Genomic DNA, 16,716 nt, shown 5'->3' on the forward strand with positions numbered 1-16,716 from the left:
GAATGTTCCTGGATTTAGTATCTGGCTCTAGCTTTTCATTTTGAGCATTCCTGTAACTTCTAGTATTTCTGTCTGCTTTTGCATTGGCTCTGTTCCAAGATTAAAAGCCATTTCTGTAGTGGGGAGTCAGATTTGGATCTGGTTTTGGGAATCATCTCCAGCTCCATTAGGCTTGCAGGACAAAGATTCTTGCTCTCCCATAGTGCTTGGTACTTAGAAAGAATCAGTGCTTTTTTTTTTTTTTCTTTCTTTTTTTTTTTGCAAGGACATATTCATTCATATTTTGCTGGCCACACTAAGAGTGCACTTTGAGGGAGAGAAAATTGCTTGGCATCAACTCTTCCACCAGCAGAGGCTCTGGATGCCCAGGATGCACCTCAGGCTCATTCAACTGTGACCATTTGAACTCCCACAGGTTGCTAAGAAACTGGGTCTGAAGATGAACGAGGTGGACTTCTATGAACCATTCATGGATGATCCTGTTCACATCCCCGATAAACCTTACACAGAAGAGGAACTGGTTGAATTTGTGAAGGAGCACAAAAGGTATGTAGCAGTCAGGATTCTCCTGGCCATGGTAAGAGGGCAAAGGTGTCCTTCATTGCAGGTTGCCTCTCCAGGACAGTCCTTCTCAGTAAAAATGAGGATGGCTACCACATATTGGCTGTTTGTTCACCCATTCTTGAGATTTTGGTGAATCTTTCTACTCCCTTATTCCACTTAAAGGGTTAAAAATGTAGGTTGCTCTGAAAGTAATTCCTCCTATTTATTTCTGTGGAAAATATGACAGATGCAAAGAGCACAATAACACTGTCTGATAGAGCAAATTCTCAGCCACAAAGCACTACTTTTCAACATAGTCACCATCATTACTAATTCATTTTCATCAGTGGTGGACAAGAGCCTACATGCCACTCTCACTGAAATCTGTGCTAGTGGAAGTGACATGCTGTTTCACAGCTGCTATCATGGTGTTGTTGCCCATGCAGTTCATCTTTCATTGGCCTCGAAAAGATGGAAGTCAGAAGGTGCCAAATCTGGACTATACAGTAGGTATGGTAGGACAGTCCAGCCAAGTCTGGCAATCTGCTCCATGGTCTTCAGACTGGTATGTGACCTGGCATTATCGTGTTGCAAGAGAAAAGCTGTATTCTTCTCTAGCTTGAATTTGAAAGTTTGAGCCTTCATCTTAGTCAGTGTCACAGTGTAGTGGTCAGAGTTGATGCTTTGTCTGGGTTCTAGGAAATCTGGCAGCATCACCTCTTTTCTGTTCCAAAAGACAGTACAACATTACTTCATCCACTGAGAGCTGTATCTTGAATTTTTCTTTGATGGGGAATTCACATGTCGCCACTTCATGGACTGCCATTTTGATTCTGGCTTATAGTATTAGCACCACGTCTTGTCACTGGTAAAGACACAATCCAGGAAACCGCAATCTTCAGCCTTGGATTGGTTAAACGGGTCCTGTCAACCTTGCATACAGTGTACTTTCTGTTCCAGTGTGAGAATCTGTGAGACCCATCTGGCACTGCGATATTCCAATGTTTTCACCATCGTTTCTAATGCACTGAAGCTGATATTCAGTTCCATACATAGTTCTGTAGCTGCAATCCGCTGATTCACATGGATGAGCTGATCAAGACACTCTTTATTTCATGGTATGACAGCTGTACATGGCCATCTGAAACATGGCTTGTCTTTCACATCACCATTGCTGCTGAAGAAATGCTCCACCTACTGCCTCACTGTGCTGACATCCCCTGTTTGGTGTCCACAAATTTTCTACAAGTGTCAATGAATGTAATTGAGTGCCATTTTTTTCCTGCATGGAGGAATTAAATGACACACTTTTTGCTTCATATGCTATTCCATAGCAGACCCCATTCTGTTACACCACTCCTCTGATGCCATCTGTCACATGGCAAAGATTCAACCTCTACTGCCATAACACTGACATCTGCTTCTGATGTCATGGGCCAAAATAATAAAATAGGAGGCAGTACTTTCAGAGCAGCCTTTGTATAAGGGCATAACTACCTATGAGGTGCTTTATTAAGTACTGCACTGCCAGACAGTCTTAGGAAGGGACTGTTCTGTCCTGAGATATCTCTGAGCTAGTGTGGCCTCAATTAAAGACGTTTTGTGTGCCGTAACATAGGAGGGACATAAAATTGTTATAGAGTAACCAAAGGAGGACTACAAAGATAGGGAAGGGTCTGGAGGGCAGTATATATGAGAAGCAGCTGAGGTCCTGTGGTTTGCTTGGGCTAGAGCAGAGGAGGCTGAAGGAAGACCTCATGGTGGCCTGCAGCACTGAGCTCTGCTCTCTGGTGACAGAGACAGCACTCAAGGGAATAGCATGGAGTTGTGTTGGGAAGTGTCAGGTTGGGGGTTAAGAAAAGGTTCTTCACCAGAAGATGGTGAAGGCTGCCCAGGGCAGCCCCGAGCTGCCAGAGTTCAAGGAGTAGACTAGAGGGAATCAAGTTGTACCAAGGAAGGTTCGGGTTGGATATTATGAAAAATGTCTTCTCAGAAAGAGTGGTGACACATTGGCACAGGCTGCACAGGGAGGTCGTGGAGTCACTGTCATTGGAGGCATTCAAGAAATGTTTAGATGTGGTACTAAGGGACGTGGTTTAGTGGGCAACATGGAATCACAGAACCACCAATATATTACGTCAATGTTTCCCTCATCCACCAGGTGGGTAACTCCATCATAGAAGGAGATCACGTTGGTCAATATTGATGGGAGGTGGACGGTTGGACTAGATGATCTTGGAGATCTTTTCCAACCATGGCGATTCTATGATTCTATGGCTGTTTGGACATAGGCTTTCAATTTTGGGTAGTGCATTGTGAAGCCAGGAGCTGGATTCAGTGATCCTTGGGGATGATTATAGAATATCCTTCCAACTCAGGATATTCTATAATTCTTTTACTTTTGCATCCTTAAAAATAAATACAGCACATGACAATCACACAGGCTATCCATTGCTCGTGCAAGCTGCATTTCACAACAGACATCTAAGGAACTTGAAAGGGGCTGAAGAAAAGCAGAACCTTTGAAGTTGCTAGAGCACCCCAAACAGTGGAGATTTGCATTTGTGCACACACAGGGGTTAGAGATAGAGAATGCTGAATGCAAGTCTTGCAGACAGATCTCTGCTTTTTCTGAATTATGAAGGGGTCCTCTATCTTCCATGTACTCTCAGGTCACTTTGCTGACCTCCTGGACTTCCTTCCCAGATTCTCTCTCAAGCTCTTCTGTCAAGTAGCAGCATCACGAAGATGATTAAACACAGACAGCTAAATACTATAGTCTAGTGAGGCATGCTCTCTATCAGCACAAAATTGCAGTGGAAACACGTGAATGCACTCAAAGATCCTTGTCGCCGAATTTCCTTTCTCTAAGAGCTGCCCCTAGAAAACGGCTAGGCAAAGCATCTGAAACACTAGATACAAGTATGAGATATGCATTCATCCAACACAATCTCCAGTTTCAGTCAAACAGCAGTGAGGACACTTGCTGGGTCAAGAACTGTAGCCCTGTCCTTGTGCTTAGTGTTTTTTTCTTCAAATTCTGTAGTTATTTTTCACTTCATTTCTATTTTGCTGCATGAAGTATCTAAACGTAAGGAGTTCCAAAGCTGAATTGTGTATTGCATCAAAAGAGTATTCCTCTTTGTTCAGTTTATACCAGCTGCCTTATAATTTTACTGTATGCCTACCAACTGTGCTCTGAGAAACAATGACTAGCCTGGTTCACTCCTTGTGAACGGTAAACATTTTTCACACTCCGTACCAAATCCCTCTTCAGTCACTTATTTTTCAAGACAAATAATTTTCTTTAAGTTAATCTCCACAAAATAGAGGCCATTCCAAACCTTTCTTTACCACTGCCATCTTTTCATGGGACTGTTTTGGTTGTCCTGTATCGTTTCTGTGATGGGATATTCTGGACAACAAATGCATTCAGTGAGGGGGTATGCACAGTGGAGTTGTCTATTGCTATAATGATATGATGTCTTTTGCTCTTTAGCCATTTCCCAACCATTTGCATCCTCTTTTTGTTTTGTTTTGTTTTTGGAACTGCTGCTTTCTCAGTTTATGACACCTGGGCCCCTTCCCTTAGAGGCAATAATTAATGATAACTAATTTAGAGCCCATTGTTGGACCTGTATAATCAGGGCTGCTTTTCTGCAAATGTGTTACTTCCTATATGTCTATCCATCATGAAGACACTCAGGTCTCTGGAGATGCCTTTGTAACTCCTCTCCGTCGGGCCTGGTGTGGACCATCTGAATAATTGGGTATAATAAGCAAATGCTGTCATCTTCCAATTTCCTACCTTTCTTCAGATAATGTAAGAATACGTTATGCATATGATCCTGCTAAAGCATATGCTGTGAATGTTAACTGGCTCCTCGGAGCCATCAGGAACCTTTAAAAACCTGAACATCCATTCCCTGTTTCCACTGCTCTGGCAGAGAGGCAAACATAAGCAACAGGCTTCACATCTCACAGGATGCCCCCTCATCTTGGTGATATGCTGCCACTCACTTTACCAGTTTCCCCAAAAACCTAATGGACCCACTCTTTTTGCAACAACTTGCAGAGCTTCTCTGCCGTGAAGAGCTGTTCTGCTTGGAACACTGATGCCACAGTCAGCAGAGACTCAAAGGGTCCCTTGTGCTTATCTGCCACAGCCTTGTGTCCTTTTGTTGTTCACCCCTCAGCCAGCCAGACCCTCTGACAAGCTTTCTGCTGCAGATGTGTCTGAAAACATTTACTATTCCTTTTTTTACCCTTTACGAATTGCTTCTCGAAAACAAACTCCAAAAAGCCTACCAGGCTTTGGCTGATTTACATTTTCTTTCCAATGGTTCTTATGATGTATTTTTTCTCGCTAGAGGTTATTCTTTGCTATAACAGAATCTGGGGGATTTTTATGGCAAAGTTAAGCTGGGCTAAAACTGCTAAAAGAGAACAGAGTCCCATAGGAAAACAAGAGTGTTGAATGTCCTAGGGACAGCAAAACAAAAGTGAATGGCTCATCTTATGCCCTCAGCCTGGATGGAACAATCTGCCATGTGTAGGATTGATACCCCAGCATGTCCCAGCACAGAGTGGTGTTTCATCTTCCCAGGCACAAGGAGTGGCTCCAGCAACTCCAGCGAAGCCAAGGGCAGGGTTTTATGACCACACATGAAAGTGGAAGATGACCTACCCTGTCCCAGACTTGCATTCAAAATGTGGTGGCTTGTAGTGTTGAATTGGGACATCAATCAAATGTGGCACAGTGAACTTGCCCATGACAATGGCAGTGTTGCATGCGATGATGCTGGATATATCTTCAAAGAGCCTTTCTTTCTTCTTTTCAGAGCCACCTTGAGGAAACTACGCCCAGAAGACATGTTTGAGACATGGGTTAGTACACGTGAAGATGAAGCTTTGCGTCCCCTGCTTCCAAACAGAAACAAACCCCCTCTGGCTACCAAACTGCTGCTCCCAAGCCCCAGCCTTTGGCTAAGCAAACAGAGCCACACTTTCCCAGAAGCATAAAGAGTTAATTCCCAAGAAATGGTTATTCCCTCCCAAAAGTAGAAGTTATTCTCAGGTAACCAACTACTCCAGCCAAGATAAGAGGTATCCTGTTGTTGAGAATCGCTGTACTGACCATGGTACATCAATGCAGAGCAATCTTGGCAAGGATCATCTAATGGACATCCTTTAGATGGGGGAGTCACAGAGATTGTACCAAATGAATGAAACTGTACTGGAGCAACAGTACAATTCAAAATGCAAGCGAGGGCAGGCAGTTCAGCTGATTATATAGATTATGGAGTAAATAGCCTGTTGATTGCTCTTATTGAGGTGTGAGCAAGCTGCAAGTCAGCAATTGTGGAGAACTAACCAGCAGTTTGGAGCAGAACACACACACAGAGTTCTCCTGGTCTGTAAATATAGGGGAAGGGGGAAAGGGTGAAAAATAAAGAAAAACAGTGTATTGCAAATTATTCCTTCACCATGGATGAATAAGACATTAACAGCCATCTAGAGAGCTTTAACTGCCAGCTGAATGTGGAAAACAAAGCTGAACAGATGCTTATAGAAGTTACAGAAGATGCAATCATTCTTCCAAAAATCTCAGTACAGCATTTTTAACAGCATTCACTATATAACATGAAATGCTGTGGGAGTTAGAAGCACTGAAAACCCTGGGAATCTTTAATACAACAAGGCAAGAGGTAATAAACTGTACTGAGAGTTATGAGCCACTTAGGCATGGTAGGTTTTCATTTTGTTTTGAAATACAGATTCTGTGTAGAATATGGCTTCCTAGATCCACTAAGTTCCTCAGAGTTATTTTCACAGGCTTCACTAGGACCCAAATTTCACAGGCAATGATTTTGATTTCATACTGAATACATTCTGAAATAACCTCTAGAGAAGTGTGTGAATTGTCAGTGGTGGGATATCTGTTTAAAAAGCAGCCTGGAAATACAAAATGTTCCTCTGCCACACAACTAGCATCTGCACCACAACAGGGTGGATTCAGGTCTTACTGCAAGTTCAGGACAGCACCAGTGGCTTCGTTGGTGTTACTCCAGTTTAGTTTGCTTCACAGACTGTCAGAATATATATATACACCAGGATAAATGCATATATATGTCAGAATATATATGCATTTATCCTGGTGTATATATATATTCTGATCATATATATATTTGCATTTTCCTATCTGACAATGCTGCTGATAAATATGGAGAAAAAGGAATGCTGCAGATTTTGCCAGCCGTAAGTGCTCTGAATCCCAGAGAAAATCTGCCCAGAATCCCCCTGTGAAAACATATTCTCCAAAGATGCCTCCAGTGGCCCTACACTAGCTGTTGTTTTTAAAGATAATATTTTCTACTTAATCTTTCAGGTTTTTTTCCCTTTCGGTTTTTGATGGTGGCTTTGTCACCTCTGAGCTCAGAATGGAAAAGAAATTAGCATTTAGATGGGAATTTCTTCTCGCATTAAAACCAATTGAAATCAAATCCGGGACCAGCAGTGGGTGAGGAATATGAAGCCATTCTGTGGGAGATGACATTCATAGCAGGCGGATGACAAAACAGCTGGCGGATCGATTGGCCTTTGCCAATATCATTACCCATTGCTCACACATAGCACAGAGAGAAGCAGCCCGCCAGGCTGTCATTTCTATCTTCCATTCATTTGAACCTCAAATTGAGCCTCCTACTCAATGCCCCTTGCTGTTCATGAAGAGCCTTGTTTAGAGCAGAGATCCTTCACTTCCCACAAGATGTCCAAGTGATCCACATCACCCCCCACAGCATGAGAAAAGCTCCTTTAGTGGACTCAAACAAGCATACTTTAGGGCTGAGCACAGTGAATCCAGGTGACCTAGGGTGAACACAGATTCCCATGCTAGGTGGTTTTCAACCTTCTCAGCAACCAAGGTTTTGACCCACACCATTAGAATAGCTCTATTGCCTTTGCTATTGGAGTGCCCACCTTACTTTTAGCCCCCGTTTTTCAGCAATGCTGCCCAAATAACCTGTTTTGGTGCCTGCTACCTCCACAACTCAGCCTTACTTCAGCTCTCATTTCTGGTGTCTCAATGGTGCCTCAGCTAATTTTCTCTTGGAGATTGTGCTGCTTGTTCAAAGTTATCCCAGCACCTCTTGTCTCCAGCAACCACTCAGACTGTCTTCCCTCTGTCCCATCAATAACTGTTTCATTGTTTGCAGGAGGATGACATGGAAGGAATCCATATCGTGGCCTTTGCTGAAGAAGATGACCCAGGTAGGAGGCCATTTTCTTCACTGTATGACTCTTCATCCTCTCAAGAAGGTGTAGGTCCCCTCCTCAGCCTCCAGAATTGCTCCTTCTCATCCCCCCTTACTAACTGCTTTGTTGTCCTCCCACACCTTGATCCTCAGCACAGGGGTTACCATCATTTTCTAACAAGCCCCTGGGACCACCCTCACTCTCCTCTGCCAGCTGACTCAAAGCTCTCCCCTGACCAGACCATCCTACACAGGCTGGACAAGTACATGGCTGGCTGGAAGAACAGGTGTCATCTCCATCCCAGTCTGGGACCTGGAAGCAATCCATCACTTCTGAATCTCTGCCACAGCTGTCACAAAAGTTGTGCCTAGCACAGACCTCTGGTTTGATTGGTGTGGCAGGTCATATATTTTCCCATAGCCAGCAAGGAAGCTGGAGCTTGAGCACCAAGATTTGTCCCTAATTCTGAATCTGTCTTGTTGTGTGAATTAAGAATGTGCTGAGGGCTTGTTCTGTCACATCATGGAGGAAAACTGTAGGCATAGCTTCCAGAAAAGCCACAGAATCAGTGATTCTCAATGCCAGCAGCATGATGAAAAGCTTTGGCCTCTTAAGGGCTGGTGTCTCCTCCCTCGCCACAAGAAAACACTTTCATTGTTCCGCTCCATGGAGGGATTATGAGGATTAATTCATGTGTAACTAATTTCAATACCCAGGGAGGTTGGTCCAAATTAAAAGCCTTATTATCAGAAGAAAGAGTGGGGAGACAGCATTTTAATGAGAATTATAAACAACTCCTGTGTTCATAGGGGGTGAAGGAAGTCAGAAACCCCACAAGCGAAAGTGGCTGGGTGTTTGCAGGAGAGGGCTCTAGAGGTTCCTCTGTCTTTTCAGATGGCTTTGAGTTCCTGGAAATCCTGAAGCAGGTTGCCAGGGACAACACTGATAATCCTGACCTGAGCATTGTGTGGATCGACCCTGACGACTTTCCTCTGGTGAGTGGCAGGGGCTGGTTTCCTTCCTTGATTTGGCATGTGGATATAGGCACAGGAGCACACAGGATTAGCCTGGGTGCATGCACAGGATGCAAAGCAAGGGGCTGTCACTAGGAGCTGCTCACTTGAGTGATGTCTCAGCAGCGTCCCCAGAGACAGCACTTTTCTTTGCTATGAGCAATGGCCAAGCTTTCAGTTTCTCTTCCATTCCTTCCATGGTATTCTGGACTCACTGCCCTTCCAGTTGAATTTATGCAAAGGAATGTTGCAAAGATCCTTGTTTGAGTTTTGCTTCTTGCTCCTGCAGCTTATCACTTACTGGGAGAAGACCTTCAAGATTGACCTGTTCAGGCCACAGATTGGGATTGTGAATGTCACAGACGTGAGTAGCATGCATCTGAAAATCCAGTGATTCCATGAATAGAATGCTTGAAAATTATGGGATCCAAAGCAGAAAGTAGGTCTACTGGCATTACTAAGATTTCTGCTAAGTGCGAGAAAAACAGGCTTTTTTCCTCTGGGAAAAAGCATCAAGACCCCATCATTCCTGTGTGCAGGGAATGAGAGGAAGGTGCTCAGGCTTAGAAGCTACAGAGTGTAGAGTCACAGAATCATAGATTTGTTAACCTTGGAAAAGACCTCCAAGATCATCTAGTCCAACCATCCACCTATCACCAACGCTGCCCACCAAACCACGTCCCTTAGTACAATATCTAAATATTTCTTGAACACCTCCAGGGATGGTAACTCAACTACCTCCCTGGGCAGCCCGTTCCAGCACCTCACCACTCTTTTGGAGAAGGTTTTTCTAATATCCAACCACTTCTGGTACAGCTTGAGGCCATTCCCTCCTGTCCTATTACTGTTACCTGGGAGAAGAGGCTGACCCCCACCTCTCGATAACCTCCTTTCAGGGAGTTGTAGAGAGCAATAAGGTTTCCCCTCAGCCTCCTCTTCTTGGACTAAACAATCTCAGTTTCCTCAGCCACTCCTCAGAAAATTTGAGCTCCAGACCTCTCATAGCTTTGTTGTCTTTCTCTGGACATCCTCCAGGGCCTCAATATTTTGTATTAAGGAGCCTGAAAATGAACACAGTACTCACCAGAGTTGAGTGCAGTGGGACGATCACCTCCCTGCTCCTGCTAGCCACACTGTTTCTGATACAAGCCAGGATGCCCTTGGCCTTCTTGGTTACCTGGGCACACTGCTGGCTCATTCAGCTGAGTGTCAACTAACGCTCCCAGGCCCGTTTCCTTTGCACAGTCTTCCAGCCACTCTGCCTCAAGCCTGTAGTATTGCCTGGCATTGTTGTGACCAAAGTGTGGGACCTGGCACTTCTTGGTTTCGTTGAACTTAATCCTATTGGCCTCAGCCCATCGATTTAGCCTGTGCCCAAGACAGTTCTCAACCTCCACATCTCCCACTAGTCTTTCTCAGTTTGTGAGAACAGAGAACAGTGTTGAACAGCAGGTCTGTGGGGGTACCTACCCCAGTAGGCTCTCTTACTTGTGTACGGCCTCTCTTACCGGCTGTGTCAGGAAACTATCTTCCACACACTCCAGGAACCTCTTAGATTGCTTCATCTGGGCTGTGTTGTACGTATCAGGGAAGCTGAAGTCCCCCACCAGAACAAGGGCAGATGATTTCACAACTTCTGCCAGCTGCTCCTAGAATGCCTTGTCTGTCTCTCCATCCTGTTAGGCAGCCTGTAACAGACCCCCACTAGTATATCAGCCTTGTTGGCTGTTCTCTTCATCCTTAAACGTAGAGGCTTGACCTGAGCATTGCCTGTCCCAAGCTCAACAGCACTAAAACATTCTCTAGCACAGACAATCAAGCCATTGCCCCTCCTTCCTTGCCTATCCCTTCTGAAGAGCTTATAGCCATCCACTGCAGAACTCCAGTCCTAGGAGAGATCCCACCATGTGTCAATAATGGCAACTCATAGTTTGCCTGTGGCACAATGGCTTCCAGCTCCTCTTACCCATGCTACATGCACTGGTGTAGATGTACTTCAGCTGAGCTGTTTGCCTGGCCCCCAACCCCAAGCAGATGCAGTGCTGGCTGGATGTGTCTGGTGTTTTAGGGCAGCATTTGTCAGAGTATTAGGCAGAGAGAGAGAAAAGGGAAGAGGACCAAGATGGTTTCTGTCACGTGCAATCATGAGAGAGAGGAACAGACAAGCTAGAAATAGAGCCCCAAGTCTTCCAGTCTTTTGCTCTTATTACTAGCTTATGGTGTCTATTATATTTATTGCAGTTGGCTACATTTAAGTCATGTCAAAGCAACATTAAACAACTATCAATAGGCATTCATAAAAGTAGGACTGTCAGTAACAAGGGAATAATGTAAAAAGCAGCATCAGGCAGGAACATATGCCGTATTATCTGGCAGTCACTAAGAGACCTGTAGAAACTCATACATTATCTAGATTTGATATAGTAAATATTTCAGCTTGTCGATTATAGTATTTACAGATTTTATTTCATTCCTCTTAAGTCTGTTCTCTATTCCTCAAGAGAGAGATTTAAGAAAGTTCTAGGTTGGCTGGTGATATCTAACACAAACATTGAGCTCATTTTGCTATTTCAGTGTTACATCACTGCTTTCAGTGGAGTTACACAGGTACAAAGTAGGGCTTACACAGCCAAGTATAAATAAACACTCCTGTTGGCTTCAGTGGACATAACCTCTGTGACCCTATCACTTCTCTAAAAACATACCAGTACAAACACAAAGCTCCCAGAGGCCCACACTGGCTTGTCACATTGTTGTGGCTCAGAACTCACACCATGATGTGCTTCAGAACATTGCTGCTGCTTCTGCACAGAATCTTCTCGATGGTCCCACTCCCCCTACCCTTATCTGAGATATCCCTTTTTGCCACACAAATGGTCTTGTGCTCTGGAACAGGATCATTTACATGAAGTAAGAGCTGCATGCCTCTCTGTGGTCCTTTTTTGTTGTTGTTGTTTCAGTTTTGGTGTTTTAGGAGGAAAATGTAGCAGATATAGAGTGTAAGAAAGACACAGACCTGTTGGAACAAGTCCAGAGGAAGCCACCTTGTTTAGAGGGCTGGAGTGCCTCTCCTGTGAAGAGGGGCTGAAAGACATGAGGTTGTTCAGACCATAGAGAAAGCTCTGGGGAGACTTCATTGAGGCCTTCCAATTCCTAAAGAGAGCCTATAGGAAAAAGGAGGAGAGACTCTGGCAGGGAGTGTAGTGAGAGGACAAGGGGTAATAACTTCAAACTGAAAGAGAGTGGGTTTAGATTAAACATAAGGAGGAAATTCTTCACTATGGGAGTGGTGAGGCACTGAACAGGCTGCCCAGAGAAGCTGTGGATGCCCCATCCACAGAGGTGTTCAAGGCCAGTTTGGATGGGGACCTGGGCAGCCTGAGCTGGTGAATAGCAACTCTGCCCATGGTAGGGTTTTGGAACTGAGTGGTCTTTAAGATTCCTTCCAACCCAAATTATTCTGTGGCTCTCTGATTCTAAATACGGTCTGGCTTTTTAAGAAGCCAGATATAAAGAGAATAAATAAAGAGAATTAAGTACCACTGACAAAGAAGTGGTGTGTGTAGCTATCATCTGACATATGGTAAGTTCTTGCTTCTGCAAAATCAGACACTGATAGAAAGAACCTCACAGCACCTCTGTGAAACAGGAGGCTGATCTTGTTTACAGAGAGAAAACAAAGAAGGAAAAGGAGCTTATCAAGGCATTTACTCAAGGAACCTATAGGAAAACAGAGAGACAAATCTAAGCTATGTTTTCTGTCTCTGGCTAATAGCTGCAATTTAGACAGCACCTTCTAACTGCATTTTAAACAACATCATCTTGTTATTCACCCTCACCTCTCCAGTTTATGGAAGTAATGTAGTGTAGGATTAGGAACAAGGCAGCAGGCTCACATCAAACACACAACAAACAGCACCAAAGGCTCCTGTAGACACTTCAAACAGTCCTACATCTTGTAGTCAGAACCAATAGCACTTCATGGGGAGGGTGGTAGTCCCAGCATTCGGGTAGAGTGGTATTGTGACTGCTCCTGCCCACGTGCTGTAGTAGGGAGGGAGCTAATGCCACCTCCAACCCTGCATCCCTCATATGGTCCAGTCCTTACCACAACATTAGCAACAAATCTAATCTCTTCCCGTGTGACTGAGGGTGGCTAATCCCTGTCACCTGTCTCCACAGGCTGATAGTGTCTGGATGGACATCAGGGACGACGATGACCTGCCCACAGCCGAGGAGCTGGAGGACTGGATAGAGGATGTGCTTTCCGGGAAGATAAATACTGAAGATGATGATGATGATGACGACGACGATGATGACGACGACGATGATGATGATGATGACGATGATGATGACGACGATGATGACGACGACGATGATGATGACTAACTGTGACTCTGTACAGTTTGACTTGTGGAGGCTGAGAGGCCTCCCCCTGTGGCAGGTCCCTTCATCAGAAGACCTGTGTTTGAGCGTCAGCAAGCACCGCCTGCTCCTCCTTTCCCCCTTGCCCCGCTCCCCCTGCCCCTGCTGGGACTCCCGGCCTGATTCTCAGAGGTGCTGAGCCACCAGGACTGCTACCTTGGTGGGTGGCACCAGCAGGTGCCCAGCACCGCTGTAAATCATGCCTCCATAGAAAGGACAATAGGAATCTGTAGGGAACCTGCCCCAGTGCCCAGTGCAGGAGGAAAGCACCTGCATGCTCACTGCCAGAAGGACACAGGGAGCCAGTTTGTATTTTCCATGCTCATCAGCCCATCATGTACATCCAAAGACCAAATCTCACTCGAAACAGAGGGAAGGTCACTGTAAAGTTTAGTCCTTTCATTAAACAAAATGCCTTTTGCAGCTACTCTGCCAAGACCACTGGATCCTGAAAGTTCTGCTATTGGAGTATAAAGCTACTTGTTAGCATACTAGGAGCAGCAAAACATTTGAGGGGGGGAAAACAGTTTTAGGAACGCTAGTTAGTGTTCCTAAAATAATTTTAAGTGATTCCATAAAGTGACAGTATATTTGTATCTGACAGAGGATGCAAAAGCCAACACCACAGTCCCTGTTTGACACGCTTTCTTCAAGCAAAAAGTAGAGTAAGTGCAGGTGGTTTTAGATAGGACAGCACAGCTTGCAAGTTCTCAAGCTTGGAAGTTTCTGAATGCTGGAAAGGCTGATGCAGGTCTGAGTCCAGACTCTCAAGGATGAAGATCACTGCACTGAGCCTGACTGTTGGTTCTTAATCTTGGGGAAACACCAGAGCTGACCTCAGGCTAGTTCCAAACATCTGCAGCCAGGTCTGGGCTGAGGTGGTAAAATGTGAGATAGCACACTTCTGCCCATAGAAACCTTCATAGGGGCTCACCCTGAAGCCTTCCTATTCCCCATGACCTTCCAGCTTTAGGTGACTTTTAACCAAAATTCCATGTAGCATCTTTTCCCATGACCAAGGTGTTAGGAGGGAACATATCCATCCAACCATATTAGATGCTGGATTAAGTGAGTTGGGCAATGAGCAATGAAAGCATTCAAGCTGGTCAACTTCTACATATTCAGCTGCAAATTCAATCCCTGCTTTGAGACTTGAATGTCCCATGGTAGCCTGTGAGAAACCTCTTCCACACTGAGGTGGAGCTCATGGCATCAGCTTGCAGCCATGAGGTAAAGGGCCAGTGACTGAGTCCCAGTGAGTGCCGCTCCATCCATGTGCAGGTCACTTCAACAGCATTAGATCTCCCTGCTTTCCCATGCCAGCAGATTTCAATTGTCTTAGCTTCTTAGGTTTGACAATAGTGCAATGAATGGAGAGCTTGGAGATGCTTTATCTTTATAAATACTTTATAAATATGTTTTCCAGTAATTCAGACTTGGTAGCAGAGGTGGGATGTATATGTCCTCTCTTGAAACAGTCAAAAAACATTGTTCTGGTCTTTCTTAAGAAAACTGGCTTATGTCAGAGATAAGTGATGTTAGTGGAAATAATAGTGCAAGGAACAAGAGATTCAGTGCACGCTGTATGAAAATGAATCAGCCTGATGAGAAACAAGGTTTACACACCATATATTTCCTTCATTGGATAAGCTGCAAAGCAAGATTTTATAGATTTCTTTTTCTCCTTTACGTTGGTCAGTCTCTTTGTCTCTCTCTTTCCCTCTATACTTGAGCTGAAATAGAAATTTGAAATTACTAGTATAAATTGGCTAAAGTACTGATCTACTTCTGTGTGTGCCATGTCCCCTCAGTGGGAGGCGCCAGCATGAAAAACACTCAGCTGGATGTCTAATTACCTCTGAGAATGAATGCTGTGCCTACGTGGTAGATGGCTATAGGCCATGCTAGCTTCACACTGAGCATCTGACACTCAACTAGCACTTTTCAGGCACTATCTATTAGCATGATAGGACAGCTACGTCCTCAGGTTGGGTATTATCTGTGTTAGCCCTTTCTTATTTCTTCATGATGTATAAGCACTTTCTGGAAGACTTGAACCAAGTGTGTTTGGGGAGATCATCTGGGTGTTTACACCAGCGTGCACAGCGGTGAACAGCTCAGCCCCAATCCAAAGGATCTGGTGGAGACTTTGGGAAGGTTTGAAATGCAGTGTGCTGTCAGACTGGAGGTCCTCTCTCCAGATCAGAAAGGTGACCAGTGCTATCCCTCTGCTCTGCCCTTTCAGCTATTTCAGCCAGGAGAGAGGGAACAAGCTGAACTCAAAGACTCATTTACGCACATTAGTAAAGAGCAAGAACAAGCTAAACTGGCAGTTTAGTAGTCTCTTAGTCTGTGATTAAGGGACAAACTCTGCTTATGTTGCTCACCTGAGAATAGTACTTGCTTATCTTTACCTTGGAGATATTCCCAGGAGGAAAGCATGCAAGATTTCACTCTGTATATTATAACTTCCTTAGCAGCTCTGCAGCCCCAGATCAGTCATTGCTAAGTCCTGCCACTCTCGATAAACGTGAAGAATAAACCAAGACTTGCTCTACTGCCTTTCCCAGCCAGCACTGCCCCTGGACACCCCAACTGCTTGGATACTTTCCTTGTAATACCACTGCTCACAGACATATTTCTAGTATGATACGCCTCTGTCCATATGCTCCAACGGATATAAATCAGGCAGAAGAAATAGACCCTGCAAATAGCATTGCAGATGTGTTCAGGTGCAGAGGTGGTGGTTAACCTTATACAGATACTAGAAAAACCGAGCTCACACTGCAGCCAGTAGGCTGGTGTTGGTGATTTATGGAGAATTCCCCCTGTGTTATGAGAAAAAGGGCTGATCATATGGTTGCCACTCCTCAGTGGGGCCAGCACAGTTCTTGAAGTGGACTGCCCTTCTCTCTTCCCTCAGTCCCACGTTATGGTTTCCTTTAGTTCTCTTTGACCACAAAGGGGATCATTTTGTCTCCAGCTTTTACTTACGAAGCCAGAAGAGGCTAGACTCTTCTTCTGGGATAAACCCATCAAAAATTAACAGGTGTTGCAAAAGTGGAAGGATTGCAGCAACGAAGAACAGCAGGTGGCCAAGGCGCTCTCATTTACCCACAGCACCCAGGTTCACAGGGGCTGAATGAGATACAGCTCCTCGTGAAGGAGCTGAAAGTTTGAATTTGAGTGTCTTCCTTCAGGTAAGATACCTGTGTGTTGTGGGTTACAGCTGGAGAGACAGGGAGAAACTCTGCACAAAACCACTGAAATAGTTTAATTTCCCAGTACACTACTGGTGTGGATCCATACCCATACCTGCATACCTTACTCTTCTCCATCTTATGACAGTTCCATCCAGAGAACTTGGAGGTGCAGTGGGCCACACTCAGTGTTTCTGCAGGTAGGTCTATTGGATGAGGGCAAAACAGAATTCATCATCTTCATGTGTATTAAGACCAATTTAATTGGAATGTGAGAT

At 44.7% G+C, this 16,716-nt stretch overlaps 1 protein-coding gene across 1 annotated transcript in view; it reads left to right on the forward strand.

Annotated features, from left to right (window-relative positions):
* CASQ2 (calsequestrin 2) overlaps window positions 1-13,202 on the forward strand; it is a 29,588-nt gene extending 16,386 nt beyond the window's left edge. The window contains exons 6-11 of the mRNA XM_042810461.1: window positions 416-546; window positions 5,385-5,430; window positions 7,761-7,815; window positions 8,695-8,795; window positions 9,103-9,177; window positions 12,996-13,202. Of these exons, the coding sequence (XP_042666395.1) occupies window positions 416-546; window positions 5,385-5,430; window positions 7,761-7,815; window positions 8,695-8,795; window positions 9,103-9,177; window positions 12,996-13,202 (615 nt within the window). The remainder of the gene's footprint in view (window positions 1-415; window positions 547-5,384; window positions 5,431-7,760; window positions 7,816-8,694; window positions 8,796-9,102; window positions 9,178-12,995) is intronic.
* The last annotated feature ends 3,514 nt before the right edge of the window (window positions 13,203-16,716 follow it).

The sequence above is a fragment of the Centrocercus urophasianus genome, unplaced genomic scaffold (genome assembly GCF_019232065.1).
Source record: "Centrocercus urophasianus isolate 14NV4802_14NV808 unplaced genomic scaffold, USGS_Curo_1.0 seq_12, whole genome shotgun sequence".
Classification (NCBI taxonomy): Eukaryota; Metazoa; Chordata; class Aves; order Galliformes; family Phasianidae; genus Centrocercus; species Centrocercus urophasianus.